The sequence below is a fragment of the Protopterus annectens genome, chromosome 14.part0 (genome assembly GCF_019279795.1).
Source record: "Protopterus annectens isolate FY-2018-M chromosome 14.part0, PAN1.0, whole genome shotgun sequence".
Lineage (NCBI taxonomy): Eukaryota > Metazoa > Chordata > Ceratodontiformes > Protopteridae > Protopterus > Protopterus annectens.
In genome coordinates, this window is record NC_056748.1 from 538,053,836 (window position 1) to 538,080,187 (window position 26,352).

Genomic DNA, 26,352 nt, shown 5'->3' on the forward strand with positions numbered 1-26,352 from the left:
ATTAAAATACATGTGATAGAAAGCAAATAATTTTAACATATGCTATAGAGTCTTTTATAGTTTACTTAAATAAAGAAATTTATTAGGGAAACAATATATTTCTATTGACTTGAATAAATAATTCCAATTAACTGTGTCAAGCACCTTTTCTCTGTATATGCTTATAATTAATAGTTTACAATAATTTTGCATAATGTATAATAGTTATTTTTATGTTAGCTTGAGTTTGTCTATTTATCAAAAATCCTGTTTGATCTTTATGTACTAAATAATTATATAACCCCTTTAGTCTATTAGCAGTTATAAAAATAACATTTTATACACTTACTATCATAATGTAGAATGGCACTTACTCGAAATTCAGCTAGTATAATGTGTTGTCAAAATTTTTGTAATGCTGAGCTGAAAGTGGTTGAAGTTACATTAGCAAAAGTGAGTATTCATTCGCTGATATGAGGTCAATGTTATGAATGGAGATCGTGGTACAGTAAAGATCAGGAAATTTACCCTTTTTCTCACTGTAGTGGGATCTTAGAGTTGGTTTATTTGATTTGCAGGGGGTGTGGGGGGCACAGCCCTCCTGCAAAAAGTTAAATGCAAGCACAGATTTTTCATATGGAAATTCTGAAGTTCAAATGTTGATCACCACTGTTGGCATTTTTGACACTGTAAAACATCTGACATTACCACTTCAACTTAATGATTTGATAGTTTACTAAAAAAAAATTGTGATTGTCAATATTATGAGAGTAAACCCATTGTATAGTCTATATTTAACAAATGCTTTAGGTTATTAAGGGGAGCATTTGTCTGTTTCTTTAGGTTTATAGAGTGATGAAGATAATGACTAATTCCGAGCAAGAGAGATGTCCTTTCAATTTTGTACTGACAAAAATAGCAATAAAATTATGTCCTGATGTGATCAGTTTTATATTTCTGGGATTATTCCATCTAATCCTGGAGCCTTGTTATTTATTTTTAAAATGTATTTACTTAACCCTTTCTTTCATTTGTTATAATATCACTCATTGGCTACTTAATGTGTTAAGATTTTTTTAATCTAGTCATCCATGCATTTATCCACAACCCCTTTTTTACATGTTTGCAAATGGGGCCAGGGTATCACTTAAACAGTGACAATACTAGAAATGTTCTTGTTTTTGTACTGTTCAAGTTTTTAGAAAGTCGCTATGGTGTTCGATTTTCTGAACCTGGATAATGTGGTATAAATCTGTATATCTCTCTCACACACGCACACACACACACACACACACACACACACACATACAAACACACACAGAGACACATGTACATGCACACAGACGCATAGGTGCACACCTGTGAGGTGCAGTGGTTAGTGTTGTCCCTTTCCAGCAAAAGGTTCCTGGGTTTGATTCTTGGCTGGGGTGCCTTTCATGTAGAGTCTGCTTATTCTCTCTGCACTTGTATGAGTTTTCTCTGAGTGCTCTGGTTTCCTCCCACATTTCAAAGACATGCAGGACGTGGACTGGACACTCTAAATTGGCCACAGGAGTGAGTGTGTGGTGTGAATAACTACCACAGCAGGGCTAGCCACCCACTGGAGTAAGCCTTGGCTCTAGATGATTGTCACTGTTGAAGTGACACCTCAATCCCATGCACAAAAAATGGGCAAAAGGGGTTGTGGAGGGAGGGATACACACACATGCACACACGCATATATAAATATATATTTATGCATGCACACACATATATCCATCCATCCATCCATCCATCTGTCCATCCGTCCATCCATCCATCCATCCATCCATCCATCCATCCATCCATCCATCCATCCATCCATCCATCCATCCATCCATCCATCCAAAACCCCTTTTACCCAATTTTTACACACAGGGTCAGGGTGTCACTTTAGCAGTGACAATTATCTAGAGCCAAGGTTCAAACCAGCAGGTGGCTAGCCCTGCTATGGTTGTTCTTCTGCACCACACACTTTTACTCACTCTCATACCTATGGCCAATTTAGAGTGTTGAATCTACCTATGGCATGTCTTTGGAATGTTTGAGGACAGCTGAGTACCCAGAGGGAATCCACATGAACACATAGTGGACATGCAGACTGCAAACAGAAAACATACCAGCTGAGAATCAAATCGGAGAATGACTTGCTGTGAGGTGACAACACTCTCCACTGCACCACTATGCCACACAATATATATATGAAACACCAGATTTCATCTTGCTGCATATTTCATCTTACTGGTGTTCTTTTTTCTTTAATTCTTAATAAATGGGTTGAAAATAAAGGGACCACCAGAAGAGATCGACCACACTCAACCCCAAAATCTTTGGATTTCATTCTCCTCCAGTTGTAGCCTTTTGTGAAAGAGGTATATGATATGGCACATTTGTGACCTTGCTGACTTGTCTGGGGTATAGATTCATGCAATAAAAACATTGTGCCTGGAATGAACAGTGAAACTTCTGTGCAAGCCAGGCATTTAGTTTTAAACTTCTTGCTATTGTTGGTATCAGCAGACTCTAAATCAAGCTAAGTATTTTAGGGCATCACCACTCAGAAATGGAGTAGTTAGTCTTGCCAACTCACTAGGTGCCAACTTTGTGTTCAGTTATTCATTCAAAATTAATCAGAAAGGCTTCTATGTCATCTCTTCAGTTCTTATTTTCTAGAAAACATCTAGCCCTGATTACCTGTGTTCCAGTCAGGATAAGACCCTCCAGTCTGGAGGTCCTTTCTTCAGCAAGGGCCTTGATTTCTTCTCACAGAGCTGTGATTGCAGTCTGCTGTTCCTGATCACTTCTAAGCATTTTATATTCTTTCTTTTGCCAGCTGACAGGGTCCTTCATATTTCAGTTTTCCCTTAGTATCATTAAGATGCAGTACTGTGGAATTTGACCTTGTTAATCTCTTGTTACTGTACAGCACTCTGTAAAGAAGCTTTTGAAAGAGTTTAGTTTTCAGCTTCTTGCTATTATTAGTGTCAGCAGGTTCTAAACTGAACTAAACCTTTGTGGCCTCACCACTCAGAAATGGTGCTGTTAGTCATACCCACTTTGTCTAAGGTAATTAGTCTTACACAGGTATACTCAGTCACATGTGGCTGTCAGGTTTATAGTTTTTTTAGATACAAACATGTTTTCTGGGAGCTCTCAACCACTGTAATCCAGAATCTGGGCCAGATTTAGAAATAATCAAGGAAAAAGGCCCAAATCAGGGATACGTCTTAAATGTTGGTACTGTTAAATCGGATAGTCAATAGAATAACCAAATGTAAATTGGCATTTATTTTATTAAACAATCCCACATTTGTGCATCATTAATAAACTCTTCCAGTTCAATATCAATCCTTATGTTGTCAGGTGGGTTGCTTACTGGCTCACTGACAGATCACACTCAGTTAAAGTTGGGGACTTTACTTCAACCAGCAGAGCTGTCACCAATGGAGTTCCACAGGGGTCAGTGTTGGACCCCAAATATACTTTTCAGACATTCAGGCCAAAACAGAGGGGCTGTGGCTTACTAAGTTTGCTGACGACTGCAAATTAGGTGCAATCATTGAATTCCCAAACAATGACAGTATACTTCAAGAGGGACTTACACAAACCAACAATTGGTGCCAAAGCCATGGACTCAAACTCAATGCAAACAAATTCATTATCATCCCCTTTGGTAAAAATATTATCCATGCAGACTATCATATAAAGAATAATACTCTAAGTAACAACTCAGTGGTGAGAGACTTGGGAATGCAAGTTGACTGTAGCCTAAACTTTGACCACCATGTGTCTACTGTGGTAAGGAAGGTGTTCTACGTCACACACCTCATTAGCAAAAGCATTGCCTCAAGAGTGAAAGAGGTCATAACACCCCTGTACTTGACCCTCATCAGGCCAATAATTGAGCACAATGCTCCCTTTTATATGTCCCTTATAAGGCACCTGCAGCAACTTGAGAGACCTCAGAGATTTCTAACCAAGAAAATTCAGGGTTTCCAGCACATGTCATACATTGACAGAGTGAAGTCACTGTCACTGTACTCAGTAGCATACAGACTACTTAAAGGAGATTTATACCCAGCCTATAGAGCAATCTTGAATCCATCTAATGGAAATTATGCACATCTACAAGTCAAATGGGACAAGGGTCATCCACTCCAGGGACCTTAACCTGGCCTACAACATAAATAGGACCTGCTGGAGAGACGGACATGTCTCTCAGAGGTTGCCAAGCTTCTGGAATAGGCTACCAATTCATATCAAACAAAGCCCATCTATGACCCTGTTTAAGCATAGCCTTGATGACTGGATGGGAAACTGTAAATTCCTGCTGGGGATTCACCTGTGACCCTCCTAGAAATGGGCAGTCATTGCTAACTAAGATCTGGAGTTTAGGCAAGATCCTTTATATTGGGTTTCTCAAGTATTGTATTGAGCACACATGTCTAGGCTTCTAAAGACCTCCGGGTCAATAGCCCAGTAACCACCTATGAGCCTATGAACCTGTAATTGCAACCTAACATAATTTCTCCCAAAAATCACCAATTTTAAGAGGGACAGAACACAACTCTTAGGCAAACTCTGGGGCAGTTGAAAGTATGTTTTTTTCACCACATAATTTATTATTATCTTTTTTATTTTATTTTATATCTTATTTCATTTTCTGCATCTCCACCATATGTGGCATAAGACTGCTTGGATATTCAGTTTTAATGCAGTATAAAGCAGTTTAATCAAAGTTCAACAAAAATAACCAGCATAACTTTCTGATCTTTAAATAAATAGTGTCCTTCTGTAGCAAAACACTTCAATGGTTTTTTTCAACAGAGTTCAGATGTAAATTTCTGGTTTGTTTCATAGAGACTTTCTAGTGTTTGAAAGAAAAGAATAATATTGTGAGTCTTTGAAGAGACAAAAGAAAACACTTATTAAAACTTGCAGTAATCAGGACTCACCACAAGCTGTAGCAGCTGTAATACTCTGGCCTGGTATTCATACTCTTCAGTTGCTGTTACTATATATACACAATTGTATTTCAGCTGCTGTGACTCATTGTCCCTCCTTCTGCTCTGATAGGTAGACCCTTTCCTGCAGTTACATATCATTAATAATCATTACTACTCAAACTTTCATTGGTCGCTCTGTATCATGAAGTCATAGCTTACCAAACCATCTATGGTAACCATGATAGCACTTGGGATACTGAGGCAATGCAGAAGCTGCCTCTTGCTCATGGGCAGCTATTTGCTTCTTCTATTACTTGACTCTATATGTAAGATTTGCAAGTGTTTACTAACCTTGGAGGCCAGACCCTCTTCTAAACTTCTTCACTGTACCCAGTATATTGTCATTTCTGACACTCATCTCACACAACCATGCCCACCATGTCTTAAACCAATAAATAGCCTGAGGTACTTGAAATTTCCCATCAAAATTCCAAAGGGTTCCTAGATTAAGATTTGGTACAGAGGACACTCAATATCATACTAGTAGGCAAACAACATAGTTCAGACATTACAGAAAGCATAAGTACAAAAAAATGATAATTTGACTGACAAGCTGAAACCCTTAAGACACCAAGGCTGAACCAGTACATCCGGTAACATAGTAGTTATTGATGGCTCCATAGTCAGACATACAGGTGCAACACTCACCAGTAAATCAAAAATGCACTCTTGGTCTGGCCTCTCAATCCCTCATTGAAAGGGATTAAAAGTTGGTATTATTCATGATGATGGGTGTGTACGCTTTGTGATCTTATAGCTAGTCTACAGATGGTCCACCAAATCAAAAGATCAGCAGGATAATATTAACCTCTGAACCTATGAACCAACAGATGACATCCTTGGAACAACAGCCTTTCTTCATGAAGCAGAGATGTTGATAAGGACTGGCATTATGAATAAACTGCTGAGGTTTTTGAAGCAGTAATTGCATTTTACTGCAACTGTGATAATATTCTGTATGTTGTGATTTGCAAATGTGGACTTGCTGAAGGAAAGACTTAACAAAGTTGCTTTAAAAAACAAAGTTTCTGTACATAAAAGAAGGAATATATTTGCGACTTGAGCCAAGAAAGTAATTAGTGCAATAAAAAGCCCGAAAGAATGAAACTACTAACAATGATTTATTTTTATTTAAAGTTTCCAAAAAACAGTTGTGGATGGTAAAGTGCAGTGTGACTATTCATTAGTTAACTTTATCTGTCCATCTATTTATCCATCCATCTGTCTGTCTGTTTATCTATCGTCTATTCACTTTATTAACTTAGGTAGTACAAACTTTCATAGCCCATTTTCAGCAAACGTTTGAGGAGAAAGATTTCAGGGTGAGTACAATATCATAGCATTACTATGTTATACAAATTAAATTCCTGTTTGCTATATTATGTTGACACAAAGTAGCCAGCTTAATATAGAAGTAACAAAGTAACATTGTTTTCTATATGGGAGATGTGAAAGGATTACCTACCTACACTGCTGTGCTTTTACATTTCCAGCTCTAGGTGTTTATGTGGTATTCTTTGTGGGCTTGTTTGAAGCTGTAGGAGTTAAATCTTCTCTTAAGTCAAAGGTTAGAGTTTTACAGGAACTGGTGAGTAGGAGTCACTGTGTGCCAATTATGTGATGCCATTTTTCTTCACTAGAAATGGAGAGGTGGGTAGAAGGGGAAGATTGCTAGATATGTCTGTGCCATTCAAGATGAAGAGCATTTCTGGATGATGAAGTATGGTGTGTGCTTGTCTCTGAATTGGACAACCCAGTTTATTTTCAAGTTCATCTGTTTGTCTTAAAGGAGAGGCAATGCCAATGCATATAGTTAAACATCAATAGACATTTAATCAGATCCAATTCTGACAAAAAATACTTGACATGCAATTACAATTATTCAAACAGTATTTTTGCAGGAAGGGGCAGGCCCCTCTACATATCCCACATCTCTAAATATAGTAATTTTGAAATTGCACTAAAAGATCATAGTACTAAAATCTGTTACTTTGAAATGCATTTCACAGTTTTAATTGTATCTATGACTACACTAGACAATTTAATTGATTTATTTTTGTTTGATTCATACATATTACTAAGTGATTCATTTTTTTCTGTGACTTGAAGAAATTTCAGTGAAATGAAAGCTTATAGACCATTGCCATTTTACTCTATATTTCTTTCTTTAATGTGTTATTTTTAGTATTATAAATTCTTTCCTACTGTTGCATTTTATTGCGTAATTTTAATTTATATAATCTGTTATAAGATTATTTAGAGCTTTAAACTTTTTCTTCTATTTTCAGGTGCTGCTGGCACTCCAGGAATTCCAGGTAATCAGCATGCTTTTGTACTGAATGCAGAGTTAAAATACAATCAGGATGGACTCTTGCATATACTGATGGCATCTCACTGATAGATTGCTTGCCTCCCCCACCAAAAAAAAGAAAAAAAAGAGAGAGAGAGAGAGAGAGAGAGAGAGAGAGAGAGAGAGAGAGAGAGAGAGAGAGATTGCAAATATCAGGTATATATACAATTCTTTAATTCCTTTGTATAATTTGATTTGAAAAATGGTTGTCATACACTGTCAGCCACTGTTTACTACCAACAGCTATCCCTATGACCCAAGAATGCTGGTGGTTTAAGAAACATTCACAGAGCTCTGAGTCTAATAATAGCACTTTCTTTTAGGAAAGGTACAGTTTCTATACATTAGTATTTGATCTCCACAAGGCAGATATTTAGCATTAAAACTTCTGATCTGGGAAGAAAAAGAGAAAATGGTACTTACCAGCAACATATGCAATGGGGGTAGGAGGGTGGCCTAATAGTTAAGGTATTTGCCTTCCAAACACAAGGTCCAGGGTTTGAGACTCACAAGAGATAATTGGCTAGGCTTAAAATGGCTTACAAGGGCAGTTAGCCTAGTACTAACCTATGAACCTATGTGGCTCCTAGAATAACAAAGTCACTAAAGAAACTATGCAGATTTCCTTTCAAGAGGCAGAACAGAAACCCCTTACTAATGATCACTGAATTCATCCTTTATTAAACAATTTAGCAATTTTCAGGAAAGTCCCTTCAGAATACAAATGCATCAACATATTATTGTAATTTATACTCCGTGATATTGCATTGTGCTTTAGAAGAACAGTTCTAGAATAATAATGTTTACCTCTTGCCACACACAGATCATACATCACTTTGACAAGGATTGCAGTTTTCTTCTAGTACATTTGCCTGAAAACTGTCTAGAAGGAATTGTGAAAGTGATAGCTGATCAACAACTTATCCAGTTTGAAATAAAAGGCTTTTTGATTACAGTCCTCCAAAGAAGAGTTTTAGTATGGATATAGTGGGTCACAATCTGGACATTGGAATGTTTTAATGTATGTATGCATGTTTGTTTTTATTCAGTTATTCATTCATTCATTCATCCATCCATCCATCCATCCATCCATCCATCCATCCATCCATCCATCTATCCATCCATCCATTCATTCATAAAGAAAGAAAAAAGGAAAATATGTGACATCTGTCTGTATCTGGAAACAGGAAAATATTGCATATTAATGTCATTCAAATAATTTCATAACAAATGGAAGGTGGCAGATTTTTTTACATTGTACTTCAATGTACTTTATACAATGTCTCTGCAAAAGCACCCATTTCTGATGGAGATAATGCATGCTGTATGATGTAAGCACTACACAGAAGAGCTGGGATACATGGTTCCTTACAGTAGCAGTATCTATCTCCCTGTTTGCTGCCTTACCTGACAGCCATTTATTTCAACCAAATATCCATCTGCATATTTTCTCCATGAATGAGGTGAGAACCTATACCCATTCATTTCTCATAGAAGGTAAGAACTGTCTCACTCTAGGTCTGTAATCCAGGCAGATACCCAATTATATCCACTTGGCCCTAGCCATTTCCCTCAGGCATACCTTGATAAGTGATCAAATGGTGGGCAGTGTACACACTGTAGGAATTTTGCTTGCTCAAGTGGTTGATATAACACCTCATGTAGCTCTACCCCACCTGTAAGGTAGCAGTTTCTTTACCTGGTATCAGATGGACATGCACTGATAGAAGATGCATGCCAAAACCATTGTCCTTTCCCAACTACCAGGAAGAGACAAACAAGCAATGCCTTTTTATTCTTTTCTCCACCTGGTAGGGCCATACAATACCCAGGCTGCTGACTGACCACAGATCATTTGGTCCTTAGTCTGGAGTCTATCCCTCTTTACTGTGGAACTGTCTGTAAAAACAGTATACCTAGCTGAGTGATTTTTATAGGGCACACGTTCAAATGGTGCATCAGTGAAAGTGTGTCCACTCTTAATCTTAATTTCTGCCACCCTTTTCTAGGTCACAACCTGTGCTGCAGTAAGCCTCAAAACAAATCTATGTTTAATGAACAATGTGTGACTAGGAAGACACACTTAAGCAGAGTTTTAGCCATTACATTGAGCATAATTTAATTATAGATGATGACTAGAGTCAAGGGTGTTGATATCCTGGAGGAATTATTTCATAACTTATGCATTTTATCATGTATTCTGCTGATAAAATCATCCCATCACAAATCACCATAGGGTTCAAAACATCATTTCAATAATATAATCAACAAATGTGTGTAGGAGTTTTTCTTATTAACTGGTGTATGATAAACTTGAGTGACACTACTGTCCTGCTTTTAACTCTAGTACATTCAAAGAAGCTGTCACTATATCTATCCAACACCTTGAAGTTCTGATCAAATGTAAAGCATATGCAAACAGCTCCATACATATTAAAATCTGGAAGGGATAGCAAAGCCCAAAATAAAGCACCTGTTTAAATCCATTTGCCAAGTCTTGATGATGTAAGCCAGGTCAGATGAAATGGACACTTTTATTATAATAGAATTCATTTTCCCTGGGCTCTCAGTTTGTGACTCTGCTCAAGACTATATAGTTTTTCCAAAAGTATTTGGAGCCTGCCTGGATGTTTACAAGAAATGGAAAATCTGAGATAGATACAAAGACACAAAATAATCGTTCTGACCATTTTTCAAACCAGAAGCTAGATAGTCATACCAGTTTTCCTACCCCATTTCTCAGCTGAATTGCCACTCACTGCATAAAACAAGGCACCTGAGCCCAGAGGGCAGAATAGATGCTAAACAAGAAGGTGATGATGCATGTGTAAAGGGATTCATTAATATGAAACACCACTTTGCATCCCAGACAAATTAACCATCTGAAAACCTATTAGGTAAGGATATGGCTAAGTTTATGGGTAAGATGCATTTCTCAAAATGCTGTAAAATAAGTTAAATAGCTGTTGTGCTTTCATAATATGGGTCAGTGAAAAAAAAAAATATATATATATTTAAATTAGGTAAAAAATGTTTATATTCCCTAACGCACTACACTGATATCCCCAAATTAAGAAACAGTAATGTTTTAAAATCTACAAAACTGACCATTATAAAGTCACTGTCCTTTAAGCTAAGAAAAGAAAAGCACACATCCAAAATAATTTACGCTTGGTGTTTTAAGATGTTCACATGCAAATAATTGAAAGTTACAAATACGTTTGTTGTGGGTCAAGACCCTCTGTGCCCCTCACATTTGGGGAGCATTGTTCCTATATCCTTGATACCCCTTATATAACTCAGTGACGCAGCAGTCACTCATTCTCCCAATGAGCGATCACTCATTTTTCCTACTTATATCAAGGTATCATTCATCTTTATATTTTGAAACTTTAAACATCATTACAATAAGTACTAATGAAACACAACATTAGTAAATGTATCTCAAGCAAACAACTTTTGAACAAGTACAAAACAAGAGATTAAAGATTGAGCAAATCAAGGTGAAACATTGCATTCACCATTACTCTTGTGGTTTGTGTAATGGTTGGAAAGGATAAGAGACAGCCCAGTTTACTCACCTGGTTAATAAATGAGGCAATAAAAAACTATTTAAAATGGGGCTCAATGACAGTATTTGTCTGAGATGATGGTTGCTCCCTTGGTTTAATTTCTCCAAGTCTTCTAATACCATGATGGGAACGGACCCATTCCTAAGTCAAACTATGATTAAAGTTCATGAAATTAGTATTGTTTCAATCTTTGATGTTAAACAGAAGTGCTCTTCACTGCACCTACAATATGCCCAGAATTTACTCCTTCTGCAATTCGTACAGAGTTACATGTATCCGTAACATATCTAAGTATGATTGTAAATTGTTTTTTTATTAGACCCATTGCTCTTACTATCCTTCTTCCACATTGGTCTCATTTCTGCTTGTAAATCCTGGTATTTTGTGACTTTGTGTCTCTTTGTATGCAATACGCTGTTGTCATTGGGTGTTACTCGTCTCGCTTCACAAGTACAGACAAATAGGCAGGCTAGTTCATTTATATGCCTTATTTTGTAAAAACACATCAGGATGGATAGCAGCAGTTCAAAATAAAAACGGACTGATTAACTGACAGACTACACAGTTATGCATGGTTATCTCAATGGCTTGCTACAAAATGGCAATCAGGCTTGCACATGCTCAGTATTTATACACGTGCAAGCCCCTAGAAAAGCTTCTTAAGGGTATGCATGCATATTGACCTATATCGGGTATAGCAATTTTAGTGATCAATGCTACGGGTATAGCAATTTCAATGATCAATGCTACTTCTGTCTTCTATTCCTGGACTATTATATCTGGTTTTCTCACATCTATATTTTAAACTGTTGGTAATGGGTGATACCATGTGATATAAACTTCATAATTTTCTATAATGCTTTGTGGCTCGTATTTCCAATGCTTCTCAGCTACTTCAGTATTATAATATTTGCACAATCCCCAATGTCAAATTAGAAGAAAGGGAGCTTCTTTGGCAGCTGAGGTTGAGTGCCTATACCTATCCAGGATTGAACGACTGTTCCTTAAAGTGTATTTTAAAACACAAATCAATGGAAATATGAGGTTGATTTTAAAAGCTTTAAAGTTGATTTATGTAAATATTCTTATGGTCTGATATATCAAAATCATTGTAAGAAATCTTTTGAGTGTATTAAGGGAGATTTTTACATGGTAGTACTTTTATAAGTTTTAATTCTTGTATTGTTGCTTTAAAAGGGAGATGTGTGTGTGTGTGTGTGTGTGTGTGTGTGTGTGTGTATGTGTGTGTGTGTGTGTGTGAGGTCATGTAACTTAGAGGCTTATTTAAAATTGGAGTACGTGTTTGTGAATTTGTCTGAAGAAGTTCATTGATTTGCAAGTGAACGAAAGTGCTAACATTAAATTCTATCTGGTTGTTGATAGTGTGGAATTTCTTTCTTTCCAACTCATTTTTGTTTATTGACAGTCCCCAGTGCAACAGTCTTGCCACATTATTATGCTTTTCAGTATACAGTCCTTCAGCCGTTAGTGTATCACATCCAGCAAAAAGATGTGCCACTGTTTCCAATTCTGTTTTACAAAACCTGGATCTGTCTGTTCCTCCCACAAGTTCAGTGGACTTTGTGAACTAATGTGTATGCAACATAGTCCACTATCTTGAGCTACCAATATTTCTTCTTTTGATTTAAATTCACCTCTCCTTAACCATTTCTGCATTAGGCCCTGATCAATTTGAGGTTGTTGCAAGAGCTTTCTGTACTTGCAACTATTTTTATACATTTTCCTCATGTATTGCCTTCTCATCTGATCCTTCACCTTATATCCTTTCTTTTGTTTTTTGGCACATTCAGTTGCTGCCTTATTTTTATCTACTTCTGGTTTGATTTCCATTCCCACTTGACACTGATATGCTTCTGCTAACCTAAGCAGGGAAGTCATCTTAGACGTATTCTCCTCATGTTTTAAAACGTTCACTACATTTGGGTCTTGTGAGGTCAGCAAATATGTATGCAGTCCTACAGTTACAGATATTTACATGTAATCAGTTTTGAGGAGACTCATACTTCCTTCAAAACAGGGAATATATAACTTTGGTATACACTGATTTTTATAAATCATTTGATAAGCATGGAGCATTTTTCTTGTTTTCCTGTCCAACTGATCCAATACCTTTTGGAGCCAGTCAATCACTCTAAAACTGTAGGCTAGGATAGTAAGAGAAAATTGTTTTATTGGCTGGACTTTATTCCTAGATGTCAAAACTGTTTTGAGTATTAATTTTAGTCTTATAAAGTACTCCTTACTAAGTTTATTTAAATTTGATCATGTTTTATCGTTGATCCTTCATTAATTCCCAAATATTTATACACTCCCTCTTGCTCAAGTGCTTTTATATCACATTCCTATCCCAGGTGGATATTTTCTTGGTGCTGCAGCTTTTTTGCTTTAAAGGTTGCTTTTGCACATTTATGAAGACCAAATGACATTCTTATATCATCTGAAAAAGTTTTGACCACTTGTAGTTGTGATTTCAGTTTCTCATCTGATGAACAATATACTTTTAAAACATCCACAAAAAGAAGATAAGTCTTTATGCTTCGTTGTTTTCTGGGTGCCAAATTGTAGCCATGACCTAATCTGTTAAGTAGGCAGCTTAATGGGTTAAGCGCAAGACAAAAGAGCAGCGGTGACAAAGAGTCAATCTGGAATATCCCCCTTTGAATTTTTATCTCTGGAATAATAATTTATACTTTATCATGGCTTAACAGCAGTGTAGCATGAAAACAAATATATAATGCTTCAGTTAGACATACTACAGACACAAACATTTGGATCGTAAGTCAATCCAAAAAATTACATAAAAACAAATATATAGCACCAGCACTGTTGAGTAGAAGGATACATCTCTGACTGGCTCAGGTAACTCAGCTTCAGTTAGTTACCTGCATTCTTGTGACGTAACCTAGAGAGATATGGGAGTATATGACCATTACCATTTTGCCTGGACCAAGGTGAAGAGGGTGGTAAGGTTCTTTTCTTAAAGCACTGTCCTGAGGAAGTCCTCAGGTGTGCATTTTGTGCTGAAGAGCAGATGCTGTATGGCAGGCTTGGCATCATAAGCACAGTCAAGGAAAGTCATCATCTTCTTTCGGCTGTTCCCATTAGGGGTCGCCACAGCAGATCACCTGTTTCCATTTCTTCCTGTCCTCTGCATCTTGCTCTGTCACACTAACCACCTGCATGTCCTCTCTCACCACATCCATAAACCTTATCTTAGGCCTTCCTCTTTTCCTGTTACCTGGTAGCTTTATCCTTAGCATCTTTTTCCCAATATACTCAGCATCCCTCCTCAGCACATGTCCAAACCAATGTAATCTTGCCTCTCTGACTTTGTCTCCAAACCTTCCAACCTGGGCTGACCCTCTAATATACTTATTCCTAATCCTGTCCACCCTAGTCACACCCAGTGCAAATCTTAACATCTTTAACTCTGCCGCATCCAGCTCAAACTCCTGCCTTTTTGTCAATGCCACTGTCTCCAACCCATATAGCATAGCTGGTCTCACTACCCTCTTGTAGACCTTCCCTTTCACTCCTACAGGTACTCATCTGTCACAAATCACTCTTGACACTTTTCTCCACCCACTCCGTCCTGCCTGTACTCTCTTCTTCACCTCTCTTCCACACTCACCGTTACTCTGAACTATTGACCCCAAGTATTTAAACTCATTCATCTTCGCCACCTCTACTCCTTGCATCCTCACTATTCCTCTATCCTCCCTCTCATTCACAAACATATATTCTGTCTTAGACCTGCTGACCTTCATTCCTCTTCTCTCTAGAGCATATCTCCATCTCTCCAGGGTGTCCTCCACCTGTTCCCTACTCTCACTACATATCACAATGTCATCTGCAAACATCATAGTCCATGGGGATTCCTATCTGATCTCGTCTGTCAACCTCTCCATCACCATTGCAAATAAGAAAGGGCTCAGAGCTGATCCTTGATGTAACCCCACCTCCACCTTAAACACATCCATCACTCCCACCGCAGACCTCACCACTGTCACACTACCCTTGTATATATCCTGTACCACTCTTACATACTTCTCTGACACTCCCGACTTCCTCATACAATACCACAACTCTTCTCTAGGCACCCTGTCATATGCTTTCTCTAAGTCTACAAAAACACAATGCAACTCCTTCTGACTTTCTCTGTACTTTTCCATCAACACTCTCAGAGCAAACATCGCACCTGTAGTGCTCTTTCTTGGCATTAAACCATACTGTTGATCACTAATCATCACCTCCCTTCTTAACCTAGCTTCCACTACTCTTTCCCATAACTTCATGCTGTGACTGATCAGTTTAATCCCTCTGTAGTTACTACAGCTCTGCACATCACCCTTATTCTTAAAAATCAGTACCAAAACACTTTTTCTCCATTCCTCAGGCATCCTCTCACTTTCTAAGATTTCATTATACAATCTGGTTAAAAGCTCCACTGCCATTTCACCTAAACACCTCCATGCTTCCACAGGTATGTCATCTGGGCCAACAGCCTTTCCATTCTTCATTCTCTTCATAGCTATCCTTACTCCCGCCTTGCTAATCCATTGTACTTCATGATTCACTATCCCTACATCATCCAACCTTCTCTCCCTCTCATTCTCTTCATTCATCAACCCCTCAAAGTACTCTTTCCATCTGCTCAACACACTCTCCTCACTTGTGAGTATGTTTCCCTCATTATCCTTTATCACCTTTACCTGCTGCACATCTTTCCTAGCTTGGTCCCTCTGTCTAGCCAATCGGTACAGGTCCTTTTCTCCCTCCTTAGTGTCCAACCTTTCATACAACTCTTCATATGCCTTATCCTTTGCCACCTCTCTCTTTTCCATGCACCTCATCTCCTTATACACCTATCTACTTTCTTCATCTCTCTGACAATCCCACTTCTTCTTTGCCAACCTCTTTGCCTGTATACTCTCCTGTACTTCCTCATTCCACTACCATGTCTCCTTGTCGTCCTTCCTCTGTCCCGATGTGATACCAAGCACCTTTCTAGCCATCTCCCTTACTAACTCTGCTGTAGTTACCCAGCTATTTGGTAACTCTTCACTGCCACCCAGTGCCTGTCTTAACTCATCCCTGAACTCCATCTCACAATTACCCTTTTTCAGTTTCCACCATTTGATCCTTGGTGCTGCCCTCACACTCCTCCTCCTCTTCATGATCACCAACATCATCCTACAAACCACCATCCTATGCTGCCTAACTACACTTTCTCCGGTCACCACTTTACAGTCTCCAATCTCCTTCAAACTGGCCCTCCTACATAAGATATAATCCACCTGTGTGCATCTTCCTCCACTCTTGTATGTCATCCTATGCTCCTCCCTCTTGTTAATATACGTATTCACCACAGCCATGTCCATCCTTTTAGCAAAATCCACTACCATCTGACCTTCTGCATTCCTTTGTTTAACACCATACCTACCCATCACTTCCTCATCCCCTCTGTTCCTTTCACCAACATGCCCATTGGAATCTGCTCCAATCACCACTCTCTCACCCTTAGGTACAGTCATCACCACTTCATCCAATTCACTCCAAAATTTTTCTTTCTCATCCATTGCACACCCAACTTGTGGAGCATATGCACTAACAACATTCATCATTACACCATCAATTTCCAGCTTCATAAACATCACTCTATCCGACACTCTTTTCACCTCCAAAACACTCTTCGCATACTGTTCCTTCAGAATAACTCCTACGCCATTTCTCTCCCATCCACACCATGATAAAACAATTTGAACCCACCTCCAATACACCTAGCCTTACTCCCCTTCCATCTGGTCTCTTGCATACACAATATATCCACCTTCCTTATGTCCATCATATCAGCTAGCTCTCTCCCTATACCAGTCATACTGCCAACATTCAACGTTCTGACCCTCACTACCACAGTTCTAGCCTTTCAACTCTCTTCCTGCCTTCAGCCATGCCTTCCACCTCTTCTCCTCCTTTGGCCAACAGTAGCGCAATTTCCGCCAGCACCCTGTTGGCTAAAAGTACTGGTGGCGGTCTTTGTTAACCCGGGTCTCGATCGATCCGGTATGAAAATATTTACTGGTGATTGCATGAAATGATTTGGTGAAATTTTATGCTGGATGCCTTTCCTGATGCAACCCTCCCCATTTATCCAGGCTTGGGAACGGCACAAAGAAATGCACTGGCTTGTGCATCCCCACAGTCAAGGAAAGTATCCCTCTCAAACCGGGAATTAGCAGGCATATGGAGAGTAAGCAGCAATGTGGTGCTTGGAATACCAGTCATTACAAGGGACCTCCTATCCAGGATGGGAGGCAGTTAGGTGCTAAATCAAATATCGCTTGTATTATGGCCTATCACTGTACGACCCTTGCTCCCACTGCCATAATGTAAGTTTATATACCCTGTAAGGAGGAGAACCCTTTGCAGTGATATTGATTTTTAACAGCAGGCAGAATGGGGAATAAATGGATTACACAGTATTAGACAAACACAACATAAACACATACACACACACACACACACACACACACACACACACACACACACACACACACACACACACACACAAAGTATGCACCTAGTTATATATAACATAGGTATAGGTGTGAGAATGAACTAGTGTTACAGCAAAATTAATAAAATTATATCTCTGTCTCATTATTCCAACCATCGTGATTTAGCAATTTTATATGCTATAACAAGTAATAAAATCCAATGTCTACTTTATGCCTGCAGTGGGTACATGATCTTGAAGTTTGGAAAGGAAGTTTATTTATTTACAGGGTGGAGAACTAATCCCACTGGACCTATTTCAGTCTCAACCCAGGAGTAAACACAATCGGTACATGCCATTATATGTAGATTGAATGATAGTATGCTTTATGGTATAATGATGAAAGATTCAAATGTATGTATCAAGATGTTTTTAACAATTAGAATCTAATAATATAAATAAAGCAACAGAACAATAAAAATATGCATCACAATGAACACCATGAGTACAAATTATGATAACACCAATTAAGGGGAGGGATTGGCATATCAGTTAATGGCTTTATCTTACAGATACAAGATATAAAGTTTGATTCTAACCTCGGGTCATTAGCTACTCTGCATATTGATAACAAAGTATTCACCTATAAACCAAATGAATGGTAAGCCAATAATTTATATTCACTATAAAATTAGGTACTCTGAGTGACATTTAAAAAATGACGGCAAAATGAGTAATAAGTACCACATTTCTCCAGACATACTGTTGTTAACCCCAGCAACCTGGGAAAAGAAAAAGAAAATTGGACTGTTGGTTGGCACAATGGTTTAGGTATTTACCTTACAGAAAAGAAGTACAGGTTTTGATATTAAAGAACTGCTTATATATATGGTTTAGGTATTTGCTAAACAGACAAGAGATACAGGGTGCTGTTTTGAGTATTTGATATTTCATGAGACATTCATATAAATATTTATGAAAAAAAATAAACCTCTCCTGATAAAAGGGTCATGGGGTAGTTACAACCACACTGTCTTCTGAATGCACAAAATCATACAAATTATTATTCACACATGCCGGTTAATAGTTTTCATTAGCTGTAAATATATTTTTCCCTTTTAAGGCTCATCAATGCAAATATAAGCGAAGAATCCAGTTATGCTTTGAAAAATGTGGCTTATGAAAAGCCTGATTCTGATTATCTTAGGGGAGAATCCAAACAGGTTCCAAACCAAAACATAAAAATCCCAATAACAAATGCATATAAAACCAAACAAAACTGAATGACCATGACAGAATACTAACTTTGAAAAATGTAAAAAAACCCCCCATAATTACAAACTTTGTTTAATGAAGACCTTATAAGAGACGTGCACATACAACTTATGGGCATGCAAGTGCTTCTGTACATTGATTTGGAATACCCAGATTTACACAAGTTTGTATTCTTGCATTCTAGCCAAAACGTCAGATTCTACTAATTGTGGGCATGGTTAGTGTTTGTGATGCTCATGAGTACAGCATAAGTGGGGAGTCTAATTATGTTTTGAAACACTTGGATCATAAAAAGCCTGATGCCGATTACATTGGAATGAGTCACAAATAAGGCCTGGGACTCTGGGTTCCTGAAACCCTGGGTGTTTACTCTTCCAAACATACGGAGAAGTAGCTTGCTAACTGTTTGGTAGATTTTATTTTAGCAGATATACAGCTGTGTTTTGCATACCATTGCACTCCATTTAATGCACTATTTTGTGATGCACAACGGTGTTAACTTCTGTGACCCGGGGTACCAGATTAGACTTTAAACCAATCCATTCAGCTCCTGTTTTTGTTTTCTTCCCATTTTTACATCTTGAAGCTGCTGCAGTGTTGATTGTGATGAATGTTTTACAGTTGTTTTCTTTACCAGCTCTTTCCAGTTTGGAACACTTTGCTATGAGTTTATTTTGTGACAGAAACAAAATTGTTGATGGTGTTAACTCACCTAGGAAAATAAAGACGTAATCTGCTGATTAACTGTTAGGTTTTTGTTGTAGTTGATGCACTGTTGTGCTTTGTACCTCACTGCACTCTATTTGACAGGGCTGTTTTTAGCTGCACAATGCATAGTAGTGGGGCAGTGTATATTCACAAGACATTGTTGTTAAACTTTGACTGCAGCCTCTGAAATCCATAAGCCAGCCATCCATAGGGTCTATATCATATGAGCAAATCACACAAATTGCGAACGCTCATAATATCAAATGTAGCGGACCTCAAACTTCCTATTGTGGAGGGCACAGCCCCGCACACCCCCGATAAATATATATTCCAACTCTGAGATCACACTACAGTGAGGAAAGGGCAAATATCCCGTTCTTCACTGTACCGCAATCTCAGAAAAAGCACTTTGAGGATCCTGTACGTTCGATATGAGCTTTCACAATTTGTGCGATTCACTCATATGATACAGACCCCTCCATACATTAAACCATGATTGTTATTTGGACTTCCACAGTTGCTCAGTCTTTACCACAGGGTAGTCAGGAGGTACCTAGTTGCACCAAGTTGCAACCCTTACCTTTTAATTGCACAGAGAAATATTTTGCAGCACAAAGCTACACCTCCCATTCCCATATTATACTGATGTTATCTTCCTATCAAGACTTTGTAGCAAGGGGTAGTGTCTTCTTGCTGTAAGCTGGATGGGGAAAATAGATAAATCTTTAAGAATCTTAACTTTTTAGAATAATTTTGCTAGGTACAAAATTACATTATAAAAATCCTACTTTTCTAAGTATCTAATCTGATTTTGTGCTTAACCTGATTAGAATATCACTTATAATACCAATTTTACGTACAATGTTTACCAAAACTCTTACCTCATCTCTCTTATTTACTTAATCCTATTGTCTTTCTAGTTTTTTTCTCTACCATTCTTGCTTTGCTCTCTCCCTGCTTCTCATCAATTACCTCGCTCCTTCCATTTATTCTTAACCTCCACTGCTATCCATCATATCTGCTCATCTGTACTACTAACTAGAATGTCTTTTTTCCTTATTATTCTCATCTTACGTTCGCCCTAATAACTCCTATATGCAATATCTGCCACTCCAAATGACTTATTGTATCCTATGACCAAATGTCTATTGCCTTCTTCTTACTTGCAGTAATACATGTACTCATACATTGCTTATGCGTAATATAAACTTTTATATTATATATTTTTAACAATGACATTTTATATAATTGTATTCAATGAAGTTGAAGTATTACTTGCATTTTACTTGTATGCTAGCAGTGATTCATGTACTTATTTCCACTTGTGTATATTGTAAACTTTTATTCCATTGTATATTTAGCTTGATATTTAGATGTGTTACAGCTTTTTTTCGCAGGCTTCTGCTGAAAATGGGTACTCTGTTCCCTGCCGGCCTTTTGATGTAAACTAATGTGAATAAATAAATACGTTCTTTTCTCTTAGGTATGACATTAAGACCTAGCTCTGGTAAACCACTTTAGCCTGCTTATTATTTCCCAGCTCTCCTGCTGCTGGTTAGTTTCTGGAACCATTGTACTGCAGGCTACTCTTATGTTATCTGTAGACAGCTCAATAGCACTAGGCTATCTCAGGCAGTTCACAACTATTTCATAGTTACTGACAACTGCTTCCTTTTCACAAGGAATCAACAGGTGAGAGGTGTAGATACTTGCAAAAGTTGGTAAATAGTCCCTCGTCAAAACACATTGTCAGCAACCACCAGGTAGTCCATACTCGCACATCCCACTCAGTGAAAAATAAGCCTTCTTATCCTGAGGTACATAAGAATCTATCCCTCAGCCAAACAAGCCTCTAAGGCATAAGCCTGAGACATTGACTCCTTAACAGCACAAAGACAGTCCTCAAAATGCAGATATAGCATCATCTAACATAAACAGTGCAAGAAAAGGTTACCAAGCAGACACATCAAAGTTATAAGGTATTTTGGGGCAGTCAACATGCATGTAAATATCCTTGTCATGGATGACTCCATAGTGAGATGCACACATACAGTATTCATCAGGCAGAACGAAGAAAGAGTGAATGTACACTGCTTCTTAGATACCAGGGTACAACAGGAAACTAGGGCACTTAAATCATTTCATCACAGGTACATATACAACATGGTCATTATCCATGACACAATGGACGGTGCAGTTGTGCAGTGGTTAACATCGTCACCTCATAGCAAGAGGTTCTCTGGTTCAATTCTCAGCTGGTGTGCCTTCTGTGTGGAGTCTGCATGTCCTCCCTGCATTCGTGTGGGTTTCCTCTGGGTGCTCCTGTTTCCTCCCATGTTGCAAAGTGATGCATCTGGAGTGTTTCTCCCTTGGCCTCAGCTGAAAATTGGCTCATTCCAAGTTGAACTTTCCACTAAACAAATATTAAATAAATAAGTAAATGTGGGCATGTTTACATGAAACATGTGTCCATGGATTATATAAAAAATTTCATAGATATACCAATGCTATTGAGTCTTGTGACCATTAAAGCTTGTCAGTACCCCATGTCAAGTTACTCCCCCTTTCTCTAGGTGGGATAATCCTGGAGTAAATTTGCATATACACATGCAGTCATCTAGTTTATGTTTAAAGGAAGACAGTAAGTCACACTGCTTAGCATGCAGGGAAAGTTTATTCCAGAGGATTTGGGGGTGCTGTGTTATAAACCTGTCCCTTGTGTTTTATTTATCTGTTGCTGAAGACTTTGGTCCCTGGTTCTATCATTTCTGGAGATAATGGACATACAAGGAAACAGGGGCTCCAGGACATTTCAGAGTCTAATAATATAGTAAGTGAGACAGAGATCTCCTCTCAAAAGTCTGTAAGACATCAAATAAAAGGAAAGAGCCTGATTGTGATTTTTTTCATTAGAACTTTTGGGATTGCTTTGTTTGACATGTTTAGTGAGATACATTCCAAAGGGGGTTTTATACTCAATAATTGCCCTGATCAATGCTGACTATAAGGGAGTGATTACCTGTCTAAACCTTAATGACATTTCTTTGGCAATTAGCGGAGGTAAATAAAAGAATTTCTTGACAACCTTTGCTACGTGACGGTCAAAGGAAAGGGAGTTATCAACCCAAGTACCTGGGTCCCTGACTGTGTTTTTATATTTCAGTGATTTGTTGTCTACGTATAATGAGGAGGAGCTGTTTACCAAAAGGGATGATACCAGATTTTTAGGATTTAGTTTTGGACCATTTTTTTGTACACCAAGAGTTTACTAGGGGGAGTTCATTCTGGAGAATTTCAGGGGTCATAGGGTGAGTTAACAACAAATCCCAGTTTGCAGTCATCTGGAAAGTTTATTAGCAGAGGTCATGGCTCTCTAACTGGAGAACTGAGAAGTAACTACCAAAAAAGAGAGGCCCTAGTACTGAACCCTGACAGATGCTGTTAGTCACTTTCTGATGAGGAATCTGCAACTTACATTGTGTGTGCAGTATTTTTCCACCAGTTTGCTAGCCGTCTTACCATGTGTCAATTTTTAAAACATTTAGCCTTTCTATGATGCCTCCATGGAAAGTGTTGTCAAAGTCATTGGCCAGGCCAAGATTTATCATGTCAACTGCATGGCCACCATCTGCAGCCTCTGTAAGCCTTTCAAAGATGTTTACCACATTAAATAAACAGGATGTACCCTTCACAAAGCCAAATTTTTAGGTGTCAGATCTAACAAGATTCTTGATATCGCAGTTTATGATGTAATTATAATATATTCTGTGTCTTTGCAGATAAGGCTAGAGAGACTGATAGGTCTGTAAGTACCTGGGTTGGCTGTAAGGTCACCCTTATGGGGGTACATCACCACTGCAGTGCACCACTCATCAGGGACAAATCCAGTAGCTACATTTTGGTTAAACCATTTGAGGAACATGTCTGTAAGGGCAAGTTTAGCACTATTAATTAAACAATAAGGTACATTGTCAGGTGTTTTTGCAATCAGAAATTTTATTAACATATTAACATAATCCAACTTATAAACTCAAAAGAGCAAAGTAGATGGAACGGAGTCTGTCCTTCGTGGTTGTGGAATAAACTTTTTTTTGTGGAAATATTACTGGCATACTCCGTTCCATCTACTTTGCTCTTTTGAGTTTATTGGTTTATTGTCATGGTTGAGCAGTTTGGTGCTTTGCAGTTTGTGGTTTATAATCCAACTTATATTACTCCAACAATAATCATCACAGTAATATCACCAGCAAGTATCCATTACAAACTCAGACAAAACAACTGATGTTTCACTAAATCCACAAACATCAAATCACACTATCCATTGCTACTGTGCCAGTTTGAAGAAAATAAAATAGTCCAAATGTCTTTCCACTCATTAATATTCATTGCTTTTGATGACCAGGTTGATAACTCAAAACAACTCTGTTAATCATGCAGTATCCCTACATGCCTGCCCCTTAAAACTGAACAACAGAATTTCAAATTTAGTTCGTAATACCTTTGGCTTCTCCCCCAGACACTCATTATCCACTGTTTAAATTTCCCACATAAGTATATGCGCTTATCCCTCATTAAAGTCCAAGCACTAAGAATCATTCTCAAAACACCCCACAGTTGACTAAAAGGTTTCCAGTCCCATGTTGAGCATTATCCTGACATCCTTATTTTCCAGCAACAAGGTGTTAAGCCTCCACTGCCGAAATTGCCAACACCCTCAACCCAAGTTGCAGCTAAAAAGAGACTAAAGTATGATCAGACAGTACCCCAAAATAATGGAGACACCCACTACCACATGCATCAGCCTATGAGATACTAGTCATAAATCAATACAACTTGCAATATCCCCCGCAGAGCAAGTCTAATCCTGCTGCTGAGGATAAAATGTCCAAACATCAGTGAGCTAGAACTCTTTCATTAAACCACCATGTTCGCTAGCCACTTTCAGCAGTGAAATCCTGCCAGATGGGAATCTGTCAAATAGTGGATACACCACCACATTAACATTGCCCCCAACAATTAATTCCAAGGAAGGAAGGAATGAATACTCATTTTATAGCAGCTCTGAAATCAGCACATGTTGGAGTCTCATTGACAGTGGGACTATAAAACTTGGCAGCATCAGATGACTTTAAGTAGTCTTCACCAAAGCCACAATCCATTTTTCCTTACCATCCTTGAGTGTGCTAATCACTGTTCAGTCCAAATCCTTATCCTATAAAATAATAACCCACATTTTGAAGAGGTGGCACAAGAAAACATTTTGTGCTCTTTCCAAAATTCTACAGAATGAGATTCACATCTATATTAGATTTTAGTCCCCTGTAAAAAAGTAATCTGTGTTTCAAGGATTGCAAATCCCTGGAAACTGCCTTGACCCCAACAGACATGGCTTTGTCCTTAACATTCCATGCAAACGACTTAATCATCCACTGTCTTTTAGATTCTTTATCTATCTGTGCTCTAGGTGCACTCACACTGGCTTCAACACTCTCTCTTGTCTCTTACTTCCTGACCAGGCCAAAATGCCTTGGTCATTTAGTAGCCTGTTGATACCTCTGTTGAGGAAAACATTATAGGCAATACTGACACACAGATCCCAAAGAAAATAGACTACATCAGCTGACTCATAAAGCCACCCAACCACCCTAAAGGCAGTTATGTAATAGAATAGGGAAGAGACAGGAAAGCAGAGAAGGTTAAAATAATAAAAAAAAAAATCTAAGGTCTTTCTGCTACTACCAAATCCCATGGCCTGTTTTGTGGACACCTGTATTCATACATTAATAAAAAAGATTTTTACAACCCCCACGTCTGACTACAGATGAGGAGCTTTGTAGTAAAAAGGCCTAGAACCAAGAACCTTGGAATCTACTGCAGCCTGTACCAAACGTCATAAAGGTGTGACCTACCCCAGAAAGGAACCAACATTATTTGGGTATCCTACACTCACACTGCAAATAATAGACAGAAAACAATATCTCATCAACCCCCCTGTCCAGCAGTAGCTGTTAAATAATAATGACTACACAGCACCACAGTCAAACTAGCCCCCAGTAACAGACAGCAGATTGGCCCCCATATTTGAAATCCAGTGAATTAGAAAGAACTATAAGCCCATGCTTTCACAATGTCCTTAAAGAATTCGGCACATTCTCTACTAGTGTAACACCACAGTGTGACACCAAGATTTCTCCAACATCTCCACCTCCTCTATAAATATTTCAGTGATTAAAAAGCACATCTCCTCAAAACAGTCAGTTATTGTCTCTGAATCGTCCCATGAGTGGCTCATTTCTATTTCTGGTCACCACTGACTCAGCAAACAGATACTGTCCTGGCACATTAACCCTATTCCCTCTGTCCTGAGCATGACTAGAGAGTTCATTTCCTTTGGTTGTTCTGCTTCAGTGGGGGGGGGGGGGGGGCAGAGAATGATTTGTTATAATTTTTGCTGTTGGTACCTGTTATTAATGAAGATTGAGTTGCCTCAGCATAGTTAAATCACTGCCTGGTCCCCAATGATTTTAAAAAACTGATCTGCTTTACAAGTGGCATGCAGTTGAGTTCTGAAAGAGCCATTTTCAATATACGGCATGGCAAAACAAACAAAGATTCACACTGTAACCCAAATCTTTGCCTGCATGCAGATGTGGCACCCTTTTCTCCCTTTTTGCATATAAAGGAGAAGAGACACCAGAGGAGATGTGCAAGAGGTGGCCATATTTGTAAGAATCAGGTTGATGGCTGCGTCCTCAAGTAGGTTTACTTATCAACTGCTCAAAGGACTTTTTGCTTATTAAGTCCAGAAATGTGCAGGATAATCCTACAATGGAAGTACAGGTGTCCCTTTTTTGAAGGGCAATTAAGGCCACCCAAAATAAGAGTGTTTGTGCTAATAGGGAGATCATTTAGAACATTGAGGAATCT

At 38.4% G+C, this 26,352-nt stretch overlaps 1 protein-coding gene across 1 annotated transcript in view; it reads left to right on the top strand.

Moving 5' to 3' along the window:
- The window catches only part of SFTPD (surfactant protein D), a 362,436-nt gene that overhangs the window by 239,738 nt on the left and 96,346 nt on the right, over positions 1 to 26,352 (top strand). Inside the window, exon 8 of the mRNA XM_044056287.1 lies at positions 7,292 to 7,318. Coding sequence (XP_043912222.1) covers positions 7,292 to 7,318 — 27 coding nt within the window. The remainder of the gene's footprint in view (positions 1 to 7,291; positions 7,319 to 26,352) is intronic.